General features: G+C 51.8%; 1 protein-coding gene across 1 annotated transcript; it reads left to right on the forward strand.

The window, feature by feature from the left end:
- The first annotated feature begins 9,849 nt into the window (after positions 1–9,849).
- On the forward strand, positions 9,850–13,525 carry HES4 (hes family bHLH transcription factor 4). Its single transcript, XM_044445555.1, has 4 exons — positions 9,850–10,318; positions 10,995–11,090; positions 11,658–11,745; positions 12,599–13,525. The coding sequence occupies exons 1-4, from the start codon at positions 10,211–10,213 to the stop codon at positions 13,168–13,170; spliced, it is 864 nt and encodes a 287-aa protein (XP_044301490.1). The 5' UTR covers positions 9,850–10,210; the 3' UTR covers positions 13,171–13,525.
- Positions 13,526–26,320: the final 12,795 nt, after the last annotated feature.

A 26,320-nucleotide genomic window follows, 5' to 3' on the forward strand; every position in this document is an offset into this window, starting at 1 on the left:
TCCCCTTTTTATCTCTGCCGCCTTTTCAAACGTGCTTTCAAGCCGGGGAGAAGTCAGCAAATATGTGTTTGGGGAAATCGAGGGGGCACTTGTGAAAGAAGCGTACATCTGTTTCATTCAGGAGGTCAACATGGCCAACTTTGGTTCTCTTCTCCTTTTCTTTCAGGACAACGCAGCCTGAAAGACTGAACTTTGCAAGTTCACTTTAAGCTTCTCCCTGACTTTCTGGGGAGAGAGAGCAAGATGGAGGGGAAAAGGTTTTGCAGTTCTCCCCACTTCCCTGAACATTAGAAAGATCTAGGGACCAGTTTCCCTGAATGACAGGGCTGGAAAACAGTATAACATTTGGGAAATATCTATCATCTTGAATAAATGAGTTGGGTTAGAGGGATCAGGCTTATACCCAGATAGACAGCGTGTGACTTTGAAAGGCATCAGTTCCCCCTAAAGTGGCCGATATAATTTAATATTTGCTTGTTTATGATACTTGAAGGCTGCCTTTTAGGGTCAAACCCTCAGAAAGCAGAAACTCAGTGTCTGAGATTGTATTTGATCATACTTAGAACAACCCTATTGCCATCTCTGGCAACTCCTGTGACAAATGATTGAATTAAATGGCTTTACTCTAAGTGTGGAGCCAATCCAACAGGCCCTCTGAGCTCGTTTTACAGATCTAGGCCTGCTGCATCAGACAAAAGAGTCATCTATCCCAGAATCCTGTTTCCAGTCATAGCGAGCACAAAGGCATTAGCCTTGCGGTATATTACCTACTCAGCACCCCACCCACATAGACAGAGGCACACTGACTCCAAAAATGGATGTTCTTTTCAGTTGCCATGGATAAGAGCTACTGATAAGCCTGCCCCCTACAAAAGTGTATCCTTCTCAAAAAATAAAAATAAAAATGAATCAAGGCACCATAGAAAAGAAGTTATAACTTGCGGGCATTCAAAGTCACGGATTCAAAAATTTGGAGATGAGCCCCTCTTCACTCAGCACCGTGCAATAGCATTCCCCACCCAAGTTCAACCACTGCAACAGGTTCCCCCCCCCCTTTCGATATTCCTTTACAAGGTGTTTCCAGTTCTACATGGGTTTTGCCAATCAGTTTGGATGACTGAATCCTAAGTAGAGGATAGCACTCTGCTCGTTGAAAGCAGACATTATCTTAGATGAACGGCTTTTCTTTAATATGGAGTGTGCATTTGACCTCCTGCACACATTATTTTCCAGTCCATAAATACATATTCCACGTGCCCTGTTAGTATACTCTTTCACAAACTGTGTGAACTCTTTCACCATCACTTCCTAAATGAATCCCATCTTCTGGTAGCCTCCCTGTCTTCGATCGCTTCGGCAAATAAAAGCAAGGGGATCCCAACGCACGGTTTGTTAGCAGGTGAGGATGTGTGGGTTTAAGTGTTGCTGGGAGCAAGAGTGGCCCCCCGTTCCTCAGAGGCTGTGGGGCCAATGGAGTTGCCACTGCCCCAGTTGTTGGGCCGCTGTCCTTGGTGCTGAACATGTAAAGAACACGGCTAGACCCACGGCCCGGAAGCCCCATTTTCGTCCTCACAGTTCCCCCTCCGTGGAAGCACGGGGAAAGCACATCGCCCATCCGAGGATTTGTCTCAGGCCAAGCACTGGTAGCTCTCTCTCCTTTTCCCACCCGGGACAACCTGGCATGCCCGCCTCCCCGGTGAAGTATGGCTGCCAGGAAGATACCCTCTTCTCTATGTTCCTCAGCGGAAGGTTGCCTCTATCGGCATGTATTATTCATTCTTACTGGATTTTAAGCAGATTCTGTAAGCCATCCTGATTCTGTAGGCCGTCCTGCAGAGGACGACATATAAATGTTTAATTTAAATTAAATTTTATAACCTAGAATGTTATAACCTACAACCTATCTATATTTTAAATATATGGGAAGGTAGAATTATGACTCATATATATATGGAGAAGGGTCCCATTTAGGGATGAGTAAACCTGTGAGTCTCCAAGTTTCTAATTTTTCCAGTGTAAATTTGGCCTGTCCTGAACTTTGAGAACTTTCCAGTCTTGTCTTTTGAGTTCCAGACTTGTCAATTCAAGCCTGGTGACTTGAGGAACTCATGGAGACGTAGCTGGTTCTGTGTCACTGTTGCTCCAAACTTGGTTTCTGTTTGCTGAGCTAAACAAAGACTTGGTTTCTGTTTGTTCTCCTGTGCCTTTCTGATTCGTAGGGCCCCACAAATCAGGGGTGACTATTTGACACATAGCAACAAAGATCAGGAGAAAGGGCCACATGGTAAGAACTCTTCCAGCGCAGAATGGGCTGTGTTGGGAGTTGGTGGGGTCTACACCACAGGTGCCTAAAGGCTGGAGAGCCATTCCGCTGCGGGTGCAAAATACTGAGAACACGGTTGGATTATGTGACTTCTGTTCTATGCCAAAATTCTGTGAAAAGTTTCCTTAAAGCAGGAAGTTTGAACAACACGGTTACAGTCAACTTCCCAGCAACGATAAGCCAGCGAGTCTTTTCGCTTGTGCACACAGCAGTGCGCACACACACACAAAGCACTCCTGACAACGCTCGCAGTGAACAATTGCTCTACACAAAGAAGAGCATGACCTGTTAAGAGTTCGGAACCAAACACAAAAACATGCATCCCACCCCCACCTCTTTCATGCCCCCCCTTTTTTGCCCCAGCTGTAAGCTTTTGAGCATACATTTAAAAAAAAGTTTTTAAAATTGCCAAAGCTTCATTCTAATAAAATTAGGCTTAAAGATCAAAGAGGATGGAGTGGTCTCACAAAGGAATCTCATCCATTACAAGCAGGTTTCTCGTGTTCTAAGGACGTAATCCAGTGCAAATAATTGGGTTAATAGCATGTTCCTTGTTATTCGTGTGGGAAATTACCAGGAAAATAGAAGAGGGGAGAAGTCCATCTCAATTCCTAAAGCAGAAAATTAAGTGATCCTGTGCTGTTTTTGTTGTTGTTTGTAGACTCATTAAGCTGTCCAGGTGGAAAGCCTACAGGATTTAGACATCCAGATGTATTCTAGAACCAAAGGAAGATGCTAATAATCCACTACCTAAAGTTCGGAGCTGACCTGGGGAAGAATCCATACTGCCTGCCGCCACTAGGAAGACCCAACCCAATCTAGCTTTCTTTGGCGTGATATTTTCTGCACCAGCTCAAGTGCAACCTCCACCATTAGTAGCATAGACCTTGTTCTCGATACTTATGCCAGCGTGTAAATTGAGCAAATGTGTGCAAAATTTGCACATGCTCATGTATATACATAGATGTGTGCAGGGCTGCTGTGTAAGGAAGTGTGTGAGGGATGATTGGTACTGGGGTGTGCACTGTTCGTTTTAACAATTTTATTCTGTCCATTCCTTTTTATCCATCCCTTCTCAGGGAGAAGGTACTGGAAAGGGGGGGGGGGGGGGAGGTGTTCCCCCCTGCAGGCTAATTTTAAGCCCCACAAAACTGGATAGAGAGGCTATGGCCCAGATAACTATGCCCTTCCCACTTTCCCTAAATAAAGATGCACAGCCACCATCACAAGGGGCCACCATTCAAAGCTTTAGCTTGCACTCAGCGCATGCATGTTCACTAGTGCAAAGTTCGCAGCTTGTCTGAAGAAGAGGATGGCGATTCCCACGGGGGTGACGACTCCGAACTGCTTAGATACCCGCTAGAAGGTGACTCTGACATTTTAAGCCACGTGTGTAGCTCCCCTGACGATGCAAGCTACATAAACTATGGCAGAACACCCAGCATCCGGAAGCACAGCTGCTTACAGCCTGCAACACCCCTTCCCTCTCTTCACACTGTCCGTGTGAAGCTGTCCTGGTGACTCTGTACCTGCGTACAGGCAGGGGCGAAAACAGAGCCATTGCAACGAATGCATCCCACGCCCCTTCGAACTGCATTGCCGGGCAGCTTCTGCAGCATGACCCACGTACAACCGTACGAGGACGGCAGCATAGTCCTGAAAGAGAGAGCCAGGTTGCCCTCGGACTTCCTGACATAGGCTGCATGCACCTGCCAAGAGATAAGGGGAGGCCCCGGAGCCGCATCCCTGAGGGTCACCGCTCAAAGCCGCAAATCACACTTGCGGCACGTGTTTCCATTAGCACTGGTGCGGTTTGTGTGGGGGGGAGGAGGAGGAGGCAGGCTCCCAGGGCGTTATGACTCTGGATTGCTTTGATGTCTCCAGGAAGACAGCGCTGGCGTCTCAAGTCACATGTGCCCCTGCCTCTCCTCTGACGCTGGCAAACCACATAAAATTACACTGGAAAATCTGGCAGCTTGAAACACAAGGGCTTATGGAAACCGCCAGATGCAGTGGGGTGTCTCTCTCCCCACTGCCTAGCGATCCTCAAAGTGCGCCAGCGATGGTGAGAGGGCTACCAGTGGAGCTATCCCTTGGCTCCACAGAGCGGGGAAGGCTTCTGCCGCGTTCCTCAGCTACCGAGAGATAAACCACATGGCATCATCCGGAGGAAACGATGCCCTGGGATTCCTGGGCGCTGCAGCCACACACTTGCTGATGGATACGAGGGATGCCCCAAAGGTCCCACGCCTGAACTGTGGCTGCCCATCTATAGAAACGTGCGAGGAAATGCTACCTGGAACACAGGTGCAAGGGGAATGGACGCCAGCCTGCTGTGCCAAGAATGGAAGGGGAAAGACATAGGTTGTGTTTATTTAAACACGTTTCAACGGCCCTTTGTCCTTGTGAATACCAATGTGCTGCACACATAAAAAGAAAACACATCCTAAAGCCAAAACGTACCGAATAGAGCAAGGGCAGGCGAGACTCCAACAGTAAAAGCACACCTGGGTCAACCCACAGGTTCTGACAGGATCCTGGACCGAGGGCGGTGCTACTGCCCCTTGCACCTCCATGCATTTGGAGGTGTGACACTCAGGGAGGATGCATCCTCACATGCACCCAAGGGTGGTGCTGGCTCCAGGTTTTAAGGCACTTGGGCAAGACACCCCCCCGTCTTCTCAGCTCCGTTGCCACTGGCTGCTCTGGCTTGCCCTCCTCTTCCCCGCTGTTGTTGCCGCTTCCTCATGTGGCGGGCAGAGCGCCAGAGAGCGAGGCGGCCGCACCACCTCCTGCTCCTCTTCTCATGCTCATCGTGGTCCGGACCAGGCCAAACGGCAGGTGAACAAGCAGTGCCCACGGCGAAGAGGAGGAGAGGCCCCGGGGGGCTCCTGCAGGATCCCTGCTGGAGTGTGGGCCTCGAGCCGTGGCCTGGCCATACCTGGCGCAGGTCGATGCCCACTCTGCCCAGGACGTTGGAGGAGGAGCCTCCCCCGCTAAAGTTAGCGCACAGGCAGGCGGGCACGCTGCCCTCTGCAGCTCCTTGTGTCCCAGGCCACGTAGGGCTCGGAGGATCGCGCCGTGTCTTGGGCGCAGGCAGCGTGGGCTGCAGGGCACCGCACTGTACTGCAACCCGGGAAAAGCAAGCGAGGCGTCCAGAACCGGGGCAGCACCTTGAAGCGCTTAGCGACGCTCTTCCTGCGGTGCGCGTCCTTCGCGGGGTCGCGCGTCGCCGAGCCCTCCAAGAGGAGCAAGGCAATCGCAACCGCGGCCTCCCGGCTTCGCAGGAGGCCCCTAGGGGGCGCAGCCGAGCTGCTGAGCTTCTCTCCCGTCCCCTCCCTCCGAGCCATTCCCAAACAATAAAAGTTTGTGAGGAAGAAATGGAAAAGAAGGTAGGAAGAGGGGGCAATTTTCCAGCTGCCTCTTCCAGCACACAGCCACACACAGATTTTGTGTGTTTTTCCTTCTTGAACTGTGAGTCACGCTTCCGGGTTTGATTATCAGGGAGGTCCAGAAAAAAAGGACTCGAAAGGAGAGCTAAACTGAACAAAACAACAAAAGAGAAAAACATTTGGCTTGATTTTGCACTTGTGTGGCCCAACTCAGTCCACAGGCAGGTTTTTTAGCAGGTCCGACAAGTGCAGGTGTAAGTTCAGAACCAACGTCTGTTTTTGCTAAATCACTTCCATACAAATGGCAGAGGAATTCTGCACATGCCCAGAGAAACTCCTCATAGGAGTTCACTTACCAGGTAGTTACCAAAGCCTTGTTTACCCGACCACCAAATACACACCAAAATAAAAGGTTGCTCAGCTTCACTCCAGTTCTGCGACTACAACAGGGTTGTTGTGATAATTCAAGGAGGGCTTCCCCTGCGAAATGGGTAAAATGGGTGCAGCAATATGTAGATTTTTTTTTTCCTTGCAGTGCTGGGGCTCGATTGAGGAAATGGGTTCCGAATCCAGGCATCAGCCAGTTCAGTGGCTGACCCTGAGCAGTCTGGCCTCCCTTTCAGGGTTGTTATGAAGATAAAGGGGTGTGGGCATACGCAGGCTATGTGGACCTCTCTGACTATCTTGAAAAAAGGAAGAGCATAAATGAAAAGAATAAATACATCTGGAGACAGCAGAACATCTTGACTGAAACCCCAAAAGGACAGGCCCCGGAGCAAAACAGGATCATTGTCTGCAGTGACCATCTCTAAAGAGCATTTAGCCCTGATGGTGTCCAACCTTCCGAAGGAGAGGAATGCGAAGAAAGCAACAATCAGGTTTTCCCTGCTTGATCCAGTTGGACTCTGCAGCTCTCCTTTACCACTGTTTTTCACTTAAGACATGCCTCTTTCGTTCGGTTTTTGGTTCTCTTGTGACTGCACATTAGTTGTTTTTTTACATGAGTAACTATATAAAATAACTAAATAAAGGCAAGTCTTTGGTAGTTCGCGACATCTCTCCTCCCACTCTCAGCACATAAGACGGGCTTCTTACAGACACCCTGGAAGGTGACTACTTTAACTTAAGTGTTGCAATTAATTGACTGATCGATTTCTATGCCACCCATTGGCTGGAATGGCCCTCCCCCATCGGGCAGCCCTTCACAGAGACAGAGCTGCGATGCAGTCGAGGTCCAGGGGGCTGCAGCCCCGCGGCCGCAGCCCGATGCACACACCCGTCATGGGACGACACGTGCAGAGGAACGAGCCGCACGCAGGGTGCGTGCATGCACACGCTCCCGTCCGCGAGGAGCGCCGGAGACGGCGGCTGCCATCCTCAAGGCAGAGGCGGTGCTGAGAGATGGCCCGCCGGGGCCATCTTCCCCTGGGAGCCGCGACTCGCCGAGCTTGAGGACCCTCCTTTAACGGGCTCTTTCTCCGCACGGGCTCGCCCTCCTCCCTCTGAATCTTTCCGCCTTCAGCGTCTCGCCCACAGACCTTCCTCCCCGTTCACACACCCACTGGCCACGCGAGCGCCCTTGGGTGCAGGGCCCTGCACGGGCCCAGCGGAGCGGCTGCAGAGCCCGCGGCCCATCTGAGCCGGTGCGCGGGGATCGGGGGAGCCGGGCAGCTCGCGACGCCCCCCGGGCCGTTTTGGGCCGGTCGCCGACTCCTCGCCTGGCCCTCCTCGCGGGGCTCCCGTGAGGGCGGGAGGGGGACGCTGGGCTCCCGGCAGGGGGGCAAGGCGGGGCTTTTATGGAACAACAGCCACGACGCGCGAACCCGGGCGGGCTTGCTGGGCCGATGCACCGGAGCCCCCGAGGCGTTCAGCGCCAGCCCCGCGCCAAGGTGCTGGCGGGAGCCGCGGCCCGCAGCAGCCCCGGCGGGCGCCAGGTTGGCGACGCCCGCCCCGCGGAGCGCGGCGCGCCTCGTAAAATGGGACCCGAGGCGGGCGAGGCGTGGTTTTCCCAGGCTGCATGGCGGGGCGGGAGCTCGCCGGAGGCCTCCCCTGCGCCTGCTCCCGCTCCGCTCGCTCCGCGCCGCTCCCGCTCCCTCTCCCTCTCCCTCGCTTGCCTGCCTGCCTGCCCGCCCGCCCGCGTGCGCGCGCCGGCGGCGCAGGGAGCCAGCGGCGCTGCGGCACGTGCTCTCGCGGGCCGGGCGGGAGGAGGAAGGGCTCGCGCGGGCGGGCGGGCGCGCGCGCCCCGGCCGGGCTGGCGGAGGAGGCACGAGAACAGCTGGCGGCTGCCTGCGCCGGAGCGGGGGAGGGCAGCGCTGGGGGAGCGTGATTGACAGCTCCGGGAGCCGCCAGCCAATGGGAGGCCGCCGGGCCCGCCGCCCCGCGCCGATTGGCTGCCTGCCTGGCAAGGCTTCGCGTGCCGGACCAGCTGCTCCTGGCTTTATTTTTCCTCCACCGCCCCCACCCTCCTTTTTCTACTGCTGGAAGAGAAACTTTCTTTCTTTTTCTTCTTTTTTTTAGCAACAGCTGGAGGGAGATGTGGGTAGGGTTCTGTCTAGAAGCAGCAGTGCTCTGTTGTTATTGTCCTGCTCTGTTTTTTAATTGTACGTGTAAAACCGCGAGGGACCCTTTCTCGCCATTCCGGTATGAGTCACTTTACGGTTGAGCTATTTCTTGGGAAAATATCCACTGAGGTAGGAACCCTAGAAGAATAACTAAAAGCAGGCGGCAACGGCAACCGAAGTTGCAACCAGCTCCTTTTGAAAAGAGTCCAGCTGGTAAGGAAGCACGCAGCTAGCGTTTAGTTTTTCAGACAGCAATCCTATGCGACCAAAGGGGCATTGCTGCGCGAATCATGCATAGGATTGCACTGCAAGAGTTCAGTTAGGAAATCCAGTATTTGCAGGCTTAGCATATTTTTACGCAGCCCGGCTTGTCTGGATACTTTTTATCTGTTAAAGTAGGCCAGTTTAGCAAGGGAGCATCAATTTTATACTGCCCTCCACTTCCCGTCTCTGACGTCCCTAAACCAAAGAGAAGAAAATAAATCCAATATACTATAAAAATGGAGGGACAAATCGATCTCTCTCCCTCTTTCAAAAGCTGAATAGCAAATCAGGGGAAATCGGGAAAATGGGTCTAGAATGTAGCATGATTTAGCACAATCGGTCTACATTCCTTTTTTAAAAATCCTGTATGTGCTTCTCTACCCCACCTTTCTCTCGTTTCCTATTTAAGCCACGCAGGACAATCAGCGATGTGAGCGCAACGGTGCTTTCCCTTCTCCCCCCTGTACACGGGAAACACACACACGGCGCGGGGGGGGAGGGTCGCGAATAGTGTCTGGCCCCAATGCCTGAAATCCACTCCAGGCCCACGAGCGAAGGGCAGGGTAGCTGCACCTGGGGCGTCGTGGGACTGACTCCTGGAGAAGCCCCTTCTATAGGGCCGCACTGACCGAAAACCTCCTGCTGCACCGGCGGCGCAAAGCCAGCCTGGCCCTGCCTTTGAACCGCCGCGAAGTCCTGCGCTTTCCATTCCTTGGAATAAATGTTTCTGTTGCGCGTGTGTGCGTGTGCGCGGGCGCGGGCGCGCGCGAAGCACGGGCGAAGGGACCTCCGCATCCCAGGAAGGGAGCGGGCCGCGCGTGCGTTTCCGTCTCCCCGCAAAGCCTGAAGCGCGCTCGGAGGACCCCCCCCCACCCTCCCTCTGCAACTGGAACCGAGGCGTGTCCCGCGTCCCCGTTTACCGGGGACGCCCCCTCCTCCCTGCTGGCTGCACAGGTTGCCATGCACAACTCTTTCCGGGGGGGCGCCCCGCCGCCCCTCGCCGCCCCCGCCCCGCTTGCCGCTGGCGTCCATCCGACCCTGGGCGAGCGGGAGGGCTGGGCGGTTTTCTAATATTTTTTGGGAAGCGTGTGCGGGGGGGGGGAGAGAAGGAAGCTCAGCGCGTGACTGACAGCTTGCGGGGGCGTCCTCCAATCGGAGCGCCCGACGGGGAGAGCCCCGCCTCGGATTGGCTGCCGGGAGTGTGGGAAAGAATGTGGAGAAGGTTTCACACGAATTGCGAGCCGCCGGCGGCTATAAAAGCGCGGGGGGAGATCCCGGCCCCGCCGAGCCAAGCCGAGCAGCCGCGGCTCGCCAGCTACAAAAGGCAGCGCGCCGCCCGCCCCGCGCCCGCCCGCCCGCGCCGACTCTCCTCTCCTCTCCTCTCCTGCCTGCCCGGCTCGCCCGCCCGCCCGCGCGCTCCTCCCGAGCCGGATACATAAGCCTGGTCGCGCTTGCGCCACAGCCTGCAACTTTGGAGACACCTGGGCCACCAACATCGGATGTACAGTGCCGCGCGTGGGTTTTGGGTCGTTTTTGCTTTTGCTTTTTTTTTGTTTTGTTTGAGCAGTTGATTCATTCACTGCTGCTGCTTGTCCAAAGGTATCATCCCCCCCACACACACCTTTAAAGAAATAATAATAATCCGGCATTAAAATAAGGAAGCCACCAAAATGCCAGCTGATACCCTGGAGAAACCGACTGCGTCCCCCATTGCAGGCGCTCCGGCCAGCTCCAGCCAGACCCCAGACAAACCGAAGAGTGCCAGCGAACACAGAAAGGTAATGTCCCGCCGCCCCGTATCTTCTGAAGGGGTCCCCCCCTCCCAAAAGGACTGGATTCCTGAATGCAGTCAGGATGCAGATGCATATTAATATTCCTTCCCGATGAATCTTAATTTACTGTATGCAGGCAGACAGATGGCATCATCACAATTCAATTGCCCCACAAAATATTGTGGTCAACTGGTGGTGTTTTCTGTGGCACACCGATCTCCAGGATGTTGATTGTGTTGCGTGTCTAAGAAGTGTGTGTGTGTGGAATATGCGGGCAATAAGCCACCAGTGGATGTCAGAGAGCAAAAACTGGGTTGTGCTCAAGGGGACACCTTCTTGGTAGAGATTTGTATAATTAGAGTTCTACGGGCAAAGCAATCGGGCAAGAAGCAGCCGCTTGCACTGGTTTCCAGAGTTGTCATGTAGGTGTGGAAGGGGCAGTGGGCACGGCAGAGGAAAACTGAATCCGGAAATCAGTCGGCATGCAGGGGTGGGGGCGGCGATTTCCAGCACCAGAGGGGCTACGAGGATACCCAAGCAGAACCCAGCAAGGTTCAAGTAGATTGCGAAAATGAGCAGGGAGCTGATCCCGAAGCAGAGCTATGCGGAGGGGGCAGGCACGGCCTTTTACTGAGCCCACCTAAATTCTTATTCCTCCTCCTTTTCTCCCCTCACTTCACAGTCTTCCAAACCAATCATGGAGAAGCGCCGCCGTGCCAGGATTAATGAAAGCCTGGGCCAGCTGAAGACTCTCATCCTAGACGCCTTGAAAAAAGATGTGAGTTGGATTCCAAGTGGGGTGCAGAGAGAAGGCATTCGGAGTTGCTCTGAGGGGAGAGCAAAGGGGGTTGTTACACGACAGGGCCTGCTCCCAGGCGTGCACACAGAGGCGTGCACACAGCCTCCCAGTACCCCACGGGAGCAGGGGGGTGTCCCTGCTGGGCATGCTTCCAGCCCGCTTTGGCCATGGGAATAACTGGGCGAGGGGCTGGGCAGCGAATTAGCCTCTGTGGCCACACGGAGTGGAAGCTGTGAGACGGGGAGGGGCTGATCACTTCACCCGCAAAAGCGAACTCACTCATCTCACCTCCTTGCCTCCCCAGGGGCCTGCTCCCAGGCGTGCACACAGAGGCGTGCACACAGCCTCCCAGTACCCCACGGGAGCAGGGGGGTGTCCCTGCTGGGCATGCTTCCAGCCCGCTTTGGCCATGGGAATAACTGGGCGAGGGGCTGGGCAGCGAATTAGCCTCTGTGGCCACACGGAGTGGAAGCTGTGAGACGGGGAGGGGCTGATCACTTCACCCGCAAAAGCGAACTCACTCATCTCACCTCCTTGCCTCCCCAGAGCTCCAGACACTCAAAGCTGGAAAAAGCCGATATTCTAGAAATGACAGTCAAGCACCTAAGGAACCTCCAAAGAGCTCAGATGACAGGTGAGTGCCAGCCCGCCTGTGCACAGGCCCCCTTGGGGCAGGGGGGGCTCTCCCATGCTGGTTCCCTTGACAGCCTTGAGGGGCACAGAAGCTGCGCCAGCACACAAACACCACATCTCGCTGCCGGGGGGCCCCACCTGCCCACTCTGCCACCTTTCCTGCTAATCTGTTTGCCTATCATGTTGATACCCCGCAGTTGCTCCAATAAGGCATTTTGACATGGAGATGCCCCATTTTGCACAAAAATCCTCTCAGCAACCCTGTGAGGAAGGCACACAGTGGCCACCCACCTGAGCTGTGCAGCTCAGCAGGACTGAAGTCAATGTCTCCTTGGACAGGGCTGCATTTCGCCACACACTCTGCCCACCAGGAATTGGCCCTAGTCCACCCAAGAAAATGCACGGATGTGTAGCTGCTACAGCTTATGCCCTGCCCCAAAGAAGGCATACCAGTCTTCCTCAGTTTGGTGACCCATGGATGTTTTAACACTGAGCATTTGGCCTTGTGGGCTGGGGCTGATGGGAATTATAGTCCAGCAAATCTGGGAAATGAGGGGAGGGGGTGGGGAAGGCTGTGTGTTATTTTGCCAAATACAAGAGATGTCAAAGTTGAGGAGAAATTTCGGAGCCAGCGTAGAGCAGTTCAGAAGGGAGTTGGGGCTCATTTATTTATTTTTTATTTATTTATAAAATTTGTATGCCGTCCAATTACTAACGTCTCTGGACGGCTAACTGCATAACTAAATTGACAACCCACTCTGGCTACTCAAAGAGCTTACTCCTGAGCAAAACAGCTGTCAGTTATGCCAGCCACTAACCCCTCTGCCTCCCCTCATGCCCTCTTTCTATTGCAGCTGCTCTGAGTGCAGATCCTACTGTTCTGGGCAAATACCGGGCTGGATTTAATGAATGCATGAACGAAGTCACCCGTTTCCTCTCTACCTGTGAAGGGGTGAACACGGAAGTCCGCAGCCGGCTGCTGGGCCACCTCTCCACTTGCCTGGGTCAGATTGTGGCTATGAATTACCCTGCGCCGCCGCCGCCAGCCACAAGTGGACAGCCTGCGCATCTGGCTCAGCCTCTGCAAGTTCAGTTGCCGGGCCCATCAGCAGGAGCTGGGGCCATGCCGGTGCCATGCAAGCTGAACCCCGCAGAAACCCTATCCCCAAAAGTCTACGGGGGGTTCCAGCTGGTGCCAGCGACCGACGGCCAGTTTGCTTTTCTCATCCCTAACCCTGCATTCCCTCCGGGTGCAGGGCCTGTGATCCCACTGTATGCCAATGCAAACATGCCGGTTTCCGCTGGCGGTTCAACTGCACCTCCTTCCATGTCCCCGGTGCAAGGGCTCACGTCCTTTGCAGGGAGCTTAGCACCAGTCTCCCAAGCGGGCGGAGAGCGTAGTGAAACGGTCTGGAGACCATGGTGACTCTTCTCTGGCACCTCCTTCTCCCCGTACCACAAAAGACTCTGAATTTGGTTCCGTTGCAGGGAACCTGGACTTAATTTTTTTGTTGGTTGCATTTTTTTTTCAATCTATTTATTCATTTCCAAAGGTTGGGACTTCAGTTTGCATTTTTACTCTGCTTTTTAATTCAAAACAAAACATGTTATGTGAAATACTTCTGTGAAATACTTATCACAACCTAAGGAAAGTTTTAGTTTTGTATCAAATATTCCCATATACTATGCCAAAGCATTTTTTGTGAGTTTGTGTATGTCTGAGATTTTGTTTTTAAAGAATGTTGGAAGATGTTTGTACAAATAAACCCTTTCTTGAAGTAGAAGTGTTGCTGTTTGGTTGTAGGAGCAAAGACTGTAGACAAATTGAGTATGTTGAGATGTGACTGTGTAGATATGAGCAGACAGGCTAATGTTTTTCAGTGAGCTAATGACTTTCCTTAATTCATGCAAAAGATGGGGAGGCAGCTTGTTTCAGAATCACAGGTTATATTTTTAAAGGGTAGAAGGGAAAGTAGCCACAAAAACTGTATTGCAACTCCAACGTATGATCTAACCCAATTAGACATCTGAAAATGCTTTTGATCAACTAAAATGCTCCCCCAATTAGGAGGTCAGTGGATTTTTTAAATCAGAAAACACATAATTGCAATGTGCATTTCTATGTATAAAGGAAAGGGTCACTCTCCAAAGAATGCCTGCTTCAGTAGACCTGCATTACCAAAAACTACAGTTTTGTTTTGGCTTTAGAACTGTTGCTACTCTTAAGCAGCTAATCTTATGTAAACTTTCATGGGAGAAATTCCTGGGGACTACATCAAGCCGTACTTCTGAAGCATTATGCTGTACAAAGATGATTTTTCTTTTAACAGAGTGGCAGGCTCTCAAAAATCATACTCTCATTCCAAGGCCTCATTTGTTAAGGCAGCCTCCCAAAGAATGATGCTCTCCAGATCTTTTGGACTACAATGGCCTATGCTGGCTGGGGCTAATAGGAGTTGAAGTCCAAAGCATCTGGAGGGCAGCAGGATGGGAAAGGCTGTATTAAGGGTCCCCTTTTAAGAAAGCAAAATTGTTCCTATTATTCCCTTTCAACCACCAGTTCATATTTATTTGTTCATATTTCCCAGGTTTTGACAAAGGTCTGTGGGAAGGCTCTGCTAAATCTTTAAACAGGTTCTGTTGACAGTGCAAGAGCAGAAAAGATCTGCTTGATCTGAGAATTCTGCTACGATCCCATCCAGCTTCTTAGGCTATTTCCTGCTTTCAATGGCTTTCTGACTCAGAGGGCATAATTACTATTTTCTCCCTGTTCTAACAGGTGCATAGCAGGCAGAACCTCAGCAGATTTCCCCCTTCAGTGCAAATCATTCCTCAGAAGTGTTGCCTGTCTCATCTATTAATGGTAACTCCCACAACACAGAGCAACACCCAAAAACAATCTCATAAGCTCCTCTTTCTGTTTAAACTGGGCTGCTTACTTTATATGCAAGATTATTGGCCATTTAGAAATGTTCTGAGATGCTTTGGCTGTGGCAAAATCTGTTACCAAGTGTACAAGAGCAGGGTGGGATGACTTGTCGATGTGTCAAACTACAATTCCCAGCATCCCCAGCCTGCCTGGGGATTCTAGGAATTGCAATTCAACACATTGGTCAGGTACCAGGTTGGGGAAAGCTGTTCCAAAGAATGGTGTAGTGAACAGAACTTGGTGGGGAGAGATTTCCTCCCCGGCGTGGAAAGTTCACTCCACGGACCAATTATGGTTTGCGATGCAGAGTTAGAAATCCTTTTTTCTTTCTGGAGGCGTTTCTCGTTGCGTTCCCACGTGAGACACAAAGGAGGTTGTCTGCACATGTTCTTTCTGTGCCTCCTATAGGATTTAACACAAGGAGCAGGTCTGGCCAGCAGTTATGGAGAGGAGTAACTGGAAATACACATTTCCTAGTTTTGGAATGCGAATCCTGACAGCTTGTCATCTCTGCCTCAAGAGCAAGCCAAACATCACAGCTCCAAAAGTTCTTCTACCGTGTCAAAATTAAAACCTGAGCTGAAAAGAGTGCTCTCCTACCTTCTTCCCACACCTCTCACTCACTCATCCACTAATTCCATGGTAGATGGAATTGCAGAAAGATGTTTCTCCTCTCTTAACGCATAGCCTGCTATAATGGGCGCACACCACACGCAAGAAAGGGAAATGGGGACAGGAAAAAGGACCTCCCTCCGCTCAAGCACTGGGACTGCGTGCCAGTTGGGAGGAGTGGGAGGTGGGTGACGGGGGAGCCAGGGTGGCAGGCGGGTTGGCTCCCACCCTGTTGTGCTCCATGGAAGGCACGGCCACGTCTGAGTTGGGCTCAGAACTGAGCTGAGATTAGAACAAGCTATTTTTTCACGTCTGCAGTAAAGGGGCATAGTTTGACTTCCCTGAGTTTGACCAGTAAAGAGTTCTACCCAGCCCTGGGGAAGATTGGGGGACAACGGCCCACCTTGTCTAGAGTGGTCTTGGTTGCATATGTTCTTGAATCAGGTAGGTTGTGACCCCCACCCCAACCCCATGGGACTTCTAATGGGAGAATCTGTAATGGGGAAAAGGATGTGTTACGCAGTGGTTGGATCTTGCTGGGGACCCTGGATACCTCCACTTACACCCCACCTTTCTCAGCTACTTCCATGTGGAGATTCTTGCTTCTGTGTTGCCACATGAAGAAGAATTCTCCTTTGAGCAAAACTTGTCTGTTTCTCTTCTGCAGGGACTAGTTCCAAAGCAGGCCATCCTAGGGGCCACCTTTTCTTCCGACGGGGCTCCTGTGCCTTTAATACCACCCCACAGCTAGAATACCAACAGAGTTCTCTTCTCCCGTCCCCTCCCGTCCCCTCCCCTCCCCCTCCCCCTCCTCTCCATAACAGAATCCATGTGGCAGAACAGAGGTTACTAGTTTTCAGCCGCTTTCTTTTGAAGGCCCCACCAGGAGAATGCTAGAGCTTCAAGGGAAATGACTCCAGCCCAGGCTTTTATGTGCAGGCTTTCTATTTGTGGGGAGTGGGGCAGGCCATTGTGGATTAAATTAATGCGCAATATAACTGGCAAAGACGATCCACCACACCAAGGTAGTGGTGGTTATGCTGCTCTCCCTCTCCTCTCAGAGGCTGGACAGCATCATGTCTAGACTATCTTTAGACGTGTGCGTTGCCATGATGGGAATACTTGGAAAATATAATGTGGTTTCCCGTCGCCTTCCACATCACAGTGCTGCAGATGATTACTATGGCTACCAGTTCACCCACAAGCTCCGTACTGAAGTCCACCGGTAGCCCTTGCCTTACACTCCAATCTGTTTTGGCCTTGCTGTCACCCAAGGTCAGGCCGAATTTAGAGGTGAACTAATTCCTCCAGCCTCCAAAAGCTCCCTGGTCAAGCTCCTGCCCAAAATGGTTGGTTTTCCCAGTGCTCAGGTTGTTTACTGCTACCAAAAACTTGGTGTGGCTGAAATTAATTATGAGACCACGTTTAGAATATTGTGCAGTTCTGGTCACTGCACCTAAAGCAGGTTATTATAAGGTTGGGAAGGGGCCCAAGTTTGCCACTGAGCAAGCAGAATGCTGGAATGGACAGACACTAGTCTGATCCAGAATGGCTTTTCTTCCGTACTTATGTTTGTAGCTATGAGGTGGAACTACCATCCGATATGAACAAGCATAACAGACTGTTCTATATTAGTATTAATTTTCTCCTGCCTTTCTTATAAGGCTTTTCTCCCCCCCCCCCCCTTTTCTTCACTGCAGCCCTGCAAGGTAGATTAAGCTGAAAGATCATGGATGACCCAAGGTCAGAGAGTGAGCTTCACGGATGAGAACCTGGGTCAGCCCCAACTCTCCCCGCAGCCTACCTCACACAGCTGTTGTGCAGATTAGGAGATGCAGAATTTCCATCTATGCAGCCCCAGCTCCCTTGGAAACAGCTCAGAATAACTATATAATATGACAACTAATAAATAAGCTCACTTTTCTGCCCAAATTTATGCCTTTTTTCATTAAACCTATTTCATGAGCTGGTTGGGGACACACCCCTCTTCTCTTCTCTTTTTCTCATTCAAGGAGCTGGAGGGAAGTGGGAAAAGTTACCCTCCCGCCTTAAGGAGTGCTAGGCAAAGAAGAGTCCTGGCCCTATTGTGGAGAAGGGTAATTAAAGGGTATAAAAGGTCTCATTGAGAATGCAGCGGGTTCTTTTGCAAGGCCGAGAGTCTATTGAGATCCTTGGGAATGTGCGCAAAAGGGTTAAATATGCCTCTTTTTCCTGCTTCCCACCCACCCACCCCAGAAGCCCCCTTCTCATTGACAGAGTGAGATGGACTCTCATACTCAATGGTGTTGTAAATTGAATCGCCTGCTTTCACAATGCCCACCTCATAAAGGAGAATAATTCAGCCCCGGTCCTCCTCTTCTCTCTCTCTCATTCTCTCTCTGTCCCCTGCCCCCCTTCCTCCACGGTGCAGCAGGGAAGGAAAAGAATTGAGGAAAAGACAATTTTGCCACCCATTCACACACACACACACCAAGCATGTGAATCTCAGCCAAAGGGGAAGCAATCAAGCTTGCTTGCTTGCTTGCAGAGGAACAAACTGTTTCAAAAGCGGTACCAAGAGGAAAAGCTAAACCCAGGGGGCAAGGGAGGCAAAGGTGGCCCTGAACGATAAAGCATGAGGAGGTGATGACAACCGCTGCCATCGTCCTTGGCCTTTTTGCAGGATTTTATTAGGCAAAGCAACCCCTATTATCTCAGGAACTTATACAACAACCCAGTAAGGTAGGAGGGTGCCATCATTCTTGCAGAGAGAAGAGCTGGCATTTGGACTGGGATGATTCTAGGTCAGCTCCAAGGGCCAAAGCTAGACACCTTAGCTACACAGCACATTGTTAAAATCATAATCACATTCACAATTGCAAGATGTTAACGATGAACGCCAACTGGAAAGGCTTTTAAAAGGGATTAGGCAAAGTTATAAGGAAAAGCTTTCAGTGGCCAAATGGTGGCTCAAGAGGCAGAGGCAACATGCCTTTCAGTATTAGTTGCTGGAGAACATCAGCAAAAGAATGCTATTCTCCTCTCTTGTCCTGCCTGAGAGCATAGTATTTGAGCATCTGATTGGCTCCTGGGAGACAAAACGTGGGACTAGATAAACCCCCAATCTGATCCAGCGCCTCTGTCCTTGATTAAACCAATTCAAGTTTGCAGCCCTAGGTTCTGGGTTCATACAGTATCAGCAAAAACAAATGTATAAATTAAAAAGCATGCAAATCAGTGAATTAAAAGTGAATACTCTTTCCTGTGGTTGCTTTTAAGAAGCGGGGAGAAGGGCAAAGTACTAGGGTAGCTGTCCGCGTATGGTGAAAGTCCAAAGAGTAAGGCATGTGATACCGAGTAATAAGATTGATGACTTCAGTCGTATCTGGAGGGGGAAAGGTTGCTTTTGGCGTGAGGGCGCCCAGAGCCCTGGTGGCGAGCGCCTGTGTGCTGCAAGTCAAGTCCAAAGTTCCAGAACACAGCCCTCTGTTGCGCAATCAGCACGGCACACTGTCCACCCAGCGCATCCGAGGAGGAGGTCCCGCTTTTCACCGATTGCCAGCAACAGCTTCTGCCAAGGCCCCTCGCCCCCAAAAAGGCCTGGCAGGCAAAAGCCCCCAAGTCCCTCCTCTCCTCGTTGCTGCAACTCCTACTCTGATCCAGGCGACAGCGGTCATGGGGGGACCCTGCAGACGCCGGGGCCAACCTGCTCCCTGGTTGGGATCTCCAGCTTCTCGAAAGCAATGCTGATACCTTCCAGCTCAGCCTTCCCCTAGCGAATGCCCTCCATTTGCATGCAAGCATTATATTTCCATCAGAGCTGTCTGAGCAGTTTGCAAAGCTTGAAAACAATTAAGGATAAAAATGCATTATGCACAGTCTAAAACCCCATTTGCATGCAAACGTATAAACTGGCGATGCACGCATCTACACAATTTGCCAAGAATTCATACGGTTTGGACTTTGGTTCCCATCAGCCTCAGCCAGCATGGCCAAAGGCCGGAATGCTGAGTTACAATCCAAAACACTTGGAGGGGACCAGACTGATTAAGAGCGTTATAGCTAGTGAATGGGCCTGATCACATCATGAACCAAATGGGAACCAAAAGACTTAGCAAATGTGAGGAGCAGATAAAGTGGTGTGGAGAAAGTGGAAGCGTCTGAATTGCAATGCTGCGGTGGGGATCACCAAGTGAATCCGAGGACAAGGAAGTGCTTCACACAAGACCTAGCTGGAATCTGGCAAAATCCTGTGGTCAGAAGCGACCAACAGTGGTTCCAGAACACCAGATATTATTCTTAGATACTCTGCAAGCAAGGGTGAGGGGGATGGACCCTGCTTGAACGGACTTCCAGGAACATCTGGCTGGGCACTGTGGAATCCAGGTGCTGAGCCTCTGGGTTCGTCTTCTGCCCCTGCTCACCCGGTGAGCTTCGTCGCTCAAGGGCAGCCTCCACGGCACAGTCCTAGCCGTGGACTCGGGCAATCCCGGTTCTAGTCCCTGCTCGGCCAGAAAGCTCACCCAGTGACTTTGGGCCAGTCACGGTTGGTTTCCCAGCCTAACCTCCCTCACGGGGCGGTTGTGAGGAGGAATGGGGAGGGCGAGGGTCAAGTCAGCTGCCCTGGGCTCATTGCGAGAGGCAGAGGCGGGGGAGCGGGAGCGGGAGGGGAGAGGAGAGGAGGCCAAGAGAGCAGCGCAGGCTCCCAGATCCGGTCTGCACCCGCCTGGCACAGCGAGCAGTCAGGCGAGGTCTCCCGGCCGGCTGTTGACTCACGCGGCTGCCCTGGAGCCGGCGGTGCGCGCTCGGCTGGCGGCCGCGCCGTCCTCCGCCCCGCCGTGCGCGCTGGCTGGAGGTCGTGAGAACAGAGCGCGCCCGCCCCTCTCCGCCGAGCGCCAGCAGCCTGCGGCCGGGCGCGCCGCCAAGCCAGCCAGCAATTCCCTCCCGGCCTGGGCTGCGTGCGGCGGAGGCTGCTGGCTGGCTGGCTGGCCGGCCGGCCGCCGCGGGCTCTTGGCGCGGCAGCGAGCGCTCGGCCGCCCACGCGGGGCCGGGCGGCGGTGGAGCGAGGCGCTGACGCACCGCTTCCCTGGCGCGATCGGCGGCCGGGCGTCCCTGCCTGGCCCCGCGGGGAGGAAGCAGATGGGTGGGCCCGGCGGAGGAGCGAGCCGGGGCGCGTGGGAAGGCCCGGGACGGCGGGGCCTCTCGGGCTGCGCTCCCGGGCCGCGAGGACCGGCCCACTCCTCCACGCACTGCCTGGAGCGAAGGCCGCGGAGCGCGGGACGCCCGGAGGAGCCCCTGGGCGGGAGGGGAGGCGCTTCTGGCTCGGCTGGGTGGCTTTAGGAGGAGATGGGGCAAATGCGAGGCAAGACCAGCAGCAGCCCAGTAGAGCCTCCAGGCGCAGGCGCAGGCCATGGATGTGGTGCAGAAGCTGGGATGTGGCACAGGGGAGGACAGTTCAGCAGGTCACTAGACCAGGCTGAGCCGTGGCCTAGTCAAAGTTCATCTTCTTGCCCCTCCGGCTAAAAACGAATAAGAGGCACATTGCCTCTGTGCATCTGTCCTGCAATCACAGAACTGCAGTGCGGTGGGAGGGGGGTCCCCAGCACAACCCCCCTTCAGGCAGGCAGTGGTCGGCAGTCTGATGGAGAAACGGCAGCCCTGCTGCCCCGCAGAAGGGTGGGGGCTGAGCTGAGTGACAGACCCCGTGCCCTTGATACAAGCCTGGGTATTTGGGGGCTCCTTCGGCTTGCCTGCACGGCCATGCATCAAACCGGCCTGTCGAGTCGCCTCTGCTAAGCTGGAAAGGTGCAGGTCTGCAGACAGACAGATGACCCATGTGGAAGTGGGGTGGGGAGTTGGACTCGACGGCCTTACACAGACCCCTCCAAACTCTGCCTCTATGCCATTTGCTAGGATGGTTAACAACCGTCGCATGGGCTGTCCACCATGTGGCCTAATCCAGTCATTGCCAACCTGGTCGCTTCCAGACAGGCTGGGTTCCCACTCCCATCATCCTCAGTCAGCAGGACTAATGGTGCCTGCGGCTGGAAATGATGTGAGCTGTGGTCCAACATCTGGAAGGGGCCAGGTTGGTGAAGGCTGAACTCTGATCTCACGCGCAGCCATCACACAGGGCATCATCGACGAAAGCGTTCAGGGCAGCCACGGAATCAGGCGGAAGGAAGAAGGGAATTCTTCGGCAACAGTCATTTACCAAGGGAAGGACCTCTCTCGGTGCTGAGAAGAGCCATGAGTTTTGGGCTTGGGAGCTGTTGCCTAGAGAAGTTTGGTTTTCCATTGCTGGAAACCTGATCCTGGTCTGGATGGATCTAGTCCTGGTCTAGACCAGGTGTACCTTTGATCTGATCCCACACAGCGATTCTTAGATTCTTACGGCGCATGGTGGCACAGGCTGGCATTTTCTTGGTCCAAGTAGGCAGGCAAGAAGAGAGGAGGGCATTACTGAGACAGAGGCACCAAGCTGAAGAGCATGCAGAGCCCACAGACGAGGAAGGCCCTGATCCAAGAAGCTCTTGTAAGCCGTCACTACAGGTCACAGCTGGCCAAGTGGTGGGCAGATTTACTCAAGCCGTTAATTTGATTAATTGAAAAGAAGTGCCTCCCGAGAAGTGGCTGGTCGTGCTCACTGGGGTCGGCGGAGGTCACTGCACTGAGGCACTCAATCAGGATTTTCTCTTATGCCGAAAGGGGATTGGAATGCCGGCCCTTTCAAAGCGGGGTAGCTTGGCGCCAAATTCCTTGCTTCACTCCCTACCTCTCCTGTCGCACTTGACTGAGTGCACCCGCCATTATGAACAAAGACAGCAAATCCGGCTCAATTTGGCCTGTGTCTACCCACCATGCCTCACTCAAAAGGAAACTGGCATAAAATAAATAAACCAGATGGTTTTCCACCCGCAGCCCTCCTTTAAGAGCACTTTCGCTAGCAAGTCGGCTGGAAGGATTTACAGACCCGAGTGCAAACAGAAGCATGCCCCCCCCACCCCCTCACAAATGCATTTTGAAACCAGCTGCTGCCTTTGCTTCTCTTACCACCTCAGTGCAGTGACCCTCTGGTGGTCATGTGCAGATGTTGGAGCTGTCTGCCAGAACCTCCAGGTATTGCAAACCTGAGGTTCCTGGAGCCTGAGCCAGCCACTGATTGATTTTCTCATTACCACAATCAACAGTCGGGTAACCCTGGAGGTAGAATCCCCACTGCAGAGTGTCTGGGTTCGATGAGAACATAACAGTCAGACTAGACCAGGCCTAGGCCCAAGTGGACTATCCACAGCGCTCTATGGGAAAGCCACAAGTAGGACGGGTGTCATAGTGCCCTTCCAGTCATGTTTCTAACCTAATGGGGTACACAGACATAACACCTCTAAACCTAGAGGAAGTATCTAGTCCTCAGGACTGGTAGCCACTGAAAGTCATATTCTCCATGAATTTGTCTAATCCTGTCTTAATTCCCAGTGATCCTAAAGCTGCCTGGTTTCCTCATGGAAATGCAGAGAACCAGGATGGAGTCTAGGAGCTTCACACAAAGCATGTACTCTGCCCCTGAGTTATGTCCCTCCTATGCTTCACCAACACCTTTTCACTTTTCAGGCTTAGGATTGAAGATCTTCTTGAACCAAGAAGATGATATCTCAGGATCTCTTTTTTCTGAAAGACTAGACCTCGTAGTGATCAAAAACTTTATTAGATAATGAGCAGGTGATTTTTAATTGGAAGAAAAGCCAGTGTTTGTGTTTGCTACAAGAACACCAACAACAAAACTTCTCCAAGGAAACTATTTTTAAAAAGCTTTGGATGGACAAGAGGATCGTTAAAAGCTGGACTTAATCATCGTCAGCACAGCAGTGAAAACAACAACAGTGCAGGCAGCTGAGGAGACGCATGTTCCTTTAATGAATTTGTAGACTGGTGTACATCCGCAAACCAGCCTGATTTTCTGGCAGTTTTCTGAGGCTGAAAGAGCTGGCAAACCTTAATGGATGTTTGCTGCTGATGCCTCTATGCAAGGCAACGGACTGGGACAAGTGAAAGATTCTTAAATGGTGTGGACTGGCTGGAACAAAAAGCGGTAGAGCCCCCTCTGACACGCAAACCTAATTAGAAGCATCAAAGGGTTATATTTATCATTGGTTCTTCTGCGGGAAAGCCAGCAGCTCACCAGTTTATGGTTCCAGGGAGCATTAAGCCTGTTTATGAGTCTAGCTGTCTCAGCTGAAGGAAAAATTTATCTGGGGGAGATAAGAGCAAATCTGTCTGGAGCAATTCTTTCGGCAAAGGGAGACAAGACACGGGAAACAAGCTTTTTAGGGTCGTGCATTCATTTTGTAATGAATGAAAAGCTAAACCGAATGGGGCCCATTCGGTTCAGTGTTTCATTTTTTACAAAGCATGCTGTCAGTAGGAAAACAGGGTCATTTTTGTTACCTCATTCAAACCAATTCATCTCTCATTCAAGGCTGGGAAGGAATCACATTTTCCAGCAGTAGCAGATCTAGTTTTGAGGCAGCCAGCATTTTATTTTCTCAGATAACCTCAGACATTAAGACATTCTGGGATCTTTGCACCTTGGAGTGGAGATGGGAAGAAATTTTGCGCAGTATTTCATGTTTTGCCCTTCCTGAGTCAATATACGAACCAGAATATGGTTGTCCTTCAGTATTCCCCTTTCTCAGAGTTTTGCTGTGCAGTTTTCCAAAAGCACAATGCATACACATGTGTATGCATTAGTTAAAAAGTGCTCTATGCTGTTAGTATGATGCAGTTGTTAAGAGTGTTGGGCTGGGACTTGGGAGAACTGGATTCTAGTCCCAACGTGGCCATGAAGCTCAATGGGTGACTTTGGGCCAGTCAAGGACTCTCAGCTTAACCTGCCTCAGATAGCTATTGTGAAAGTAAATCAGAAAGCAGGAGAACCTTGTACGGCAACCTGGGTTCCTTGCAAGAGGAAAAAGGGCAGGGCGTGATGATACAACAATAATACAACGACACTATGTCAGGGGAAACGGCTTGCAGAAATGTGTATATTAAGGTAAAATTGCACGCAATGATATGCATACGTTAGAAATATGCATACCATTTTATAAAAGTCCAAACTGATACGGAAGTGGGACAAAACAGAGACCGGAAAAGTGTGAAACTGGGAGAAGCAAAAATCGACAGATTCATCCATTCAGACAGGAGCCCACTGACCCAAGTCACCTGGACTTCATTCTTCTCTTCTTCATCACAACCTGTTTGTTCACCTACCTCCAGCTCTGGCCCAGAAAGCAGTGGAGGAGGAGGAGGAGGAGGAGGAGGAGGAGGAACCATGGCCTCCTTGTTTCTTGGCTCTCTGCTTATGCAACAAGCAAGAGATAGCTGGGATGAGAAAGCCGATGAGGAGCAACAGCAGCTGGCAACAAGGTTGGTGAGCAGGTAGACAGACTGAGAGAGAAGGAGGCCCAGTCATGGTCTTACCCAAAGACCCTCAACAACCCAGCAGGGCTGACAACTCCAGCCTGGGGCAGGGCACCACTCCAGGTTTCAGCTGGCACCTTAAGGAGCAATGGATTGTTCTGAGCTGTTTTGAGGACAGGATTTGGCACCATGGGCAGCTCCTTAAAAGTTCAGGCTGAAAGCCAGAGTAGGCACACTGGCTCAGAGAGATGAGAGCCGTTTGACTTCACTTCAAAAATACAGAGTTGCAATGTACACTTACTTCCATTATTACAACAACAGCAGCAGCAACAACAACAACAACACACTGCATTCATATTCCTCCTTTTCCCCTAACGAAGTCTCTTCTGCCTTGCACTTTGAAAAGCACCTCTCTGAATGGCAAGCTATAACAATGGAACCAAAACACAACCTTCCCCAAAGCTGTTGCGTGATTTTTAACCAATTTTGCTACCACCTGGGCAGCTTGGGTTACATCAATCACTGCTGTCAGCTATTTTACCAAGAGGAAGTAAAAAGGAGGAGGCCTGAATGGCAAGCAGGCAGTGATGGAAGCGAGCTGTGCATCCCCTCCCAGTCAGCAGGCCAACCTCGTGTACCATCATATACATGCATATTTGGGATGTGCAGATTTTGTTCAATCCATCCCGACGCCATTTTGTGGATTGTCAGGCCCCTCTGGGTCCCTCATCTTCTGAGAGAATCAGATTTTTTTTTTCAATTTTCCAGATGTGTGCTCATGTGCACTTGCGCTAATTTGTACGTGAAAACCCCCCTCCCAAATACACATTTTCACACGTTAGCCTATCACACTGGGGGGGGGGTTCCTATTTTAGACTTTTTTATTTTTTTAATATTTTTCTACAACTACATGTGTGTAAAATTCTGGAAAGTAACAAGAAGGGCCGAAAGTCCATGGAATCCATGCTATTCAGGAAAACGGAATTCAAAGATCTGAATTCATTGGAATCCACTGAAGATTTCTCTGACTTCCCTAATCTATATGCATGTGCACGCGCGTGCGTGTACACACGCACACACGTGCGCACACACAAATGTGAAACACCAAAGAGGAGGTACAAATCCGTGCCTCGCCGAGGCCGTGTTGTTTCCAGCTGCCGTGATAAAGCAGAAAGAAAAGTAGAGGAAGGAAAGGCCAAATGAGAGCCCACTGCACAAACTTCACATTGGTAGGCGTTCGTTACACTTATATCCTGCTTTTTCAACTAACTCACCTGAAGCAGCTATCCTCCGCTCCCTTTTCTTCTCACAACAACCCTATGAGGTAGGCCAGGCTGAGAGTCAGTGAGTAGGCTAATGTCACCCAGTGAGCTTCGCAGCCAATGGAGACTAAAAAACCAAGCCCCCTAACTCCTAGACCAACACTCTAAGCACTGTAACACACTGTTTCATGCAGAGCCTTCTCCCATTCTCTCCTCCTCCCCACTGACCGTAACAAATCCTTTTAAATAAAGGTGACTTGACACACTAGCTCAATATATGCAGACAGTAATTCTAACCTCAAGTAAATATAGGATTGTAACTGAGAAGTCTAGTTTGCCTTCAAAACACCCTGCAAGCCTTGTTGAATCAAGCCATC

This window comes from Varanus komodoensis, unplaced genomic scaffold (genome assembly GCF_004798865.1).
Source record: "Varanus komodoensis strain SLA01 unplaced genomic scaffold, ASM479886v1 scaffold48, whole genome shotgun sequence".
Taxonomy (NCBI): Eukaryota; Metazoa; Chordata; class Lepidosauria; order Squamata; family Varanidae; genus Varanus; species Varanus komodoensis.

Bases quoted from the DNA above. Each gene is read 5' to 3' on its own strand.
- HES4 (XM_044445555.1), top strand. From the start codon at position 10,211: ATGCCAGCTGATACCCTGGAGAAACCGACTGCGTCCCCCATTGCAGGC. The intron at 10,319-10,994 runs GTAATGTCCCGC...CTCACTTCACAG, and splicing joins GTGCCAGCGAACACAGAAAG to TCTTCCAAACCAATCATGGA. The intron at 11,746-12,598 runs GTGAGTGCCAGC...TTTCTATTGCAG, and splicing joins CCAAAGAGCTCAGATGACAG to CTGCTCTGAGTGCAGATCCT.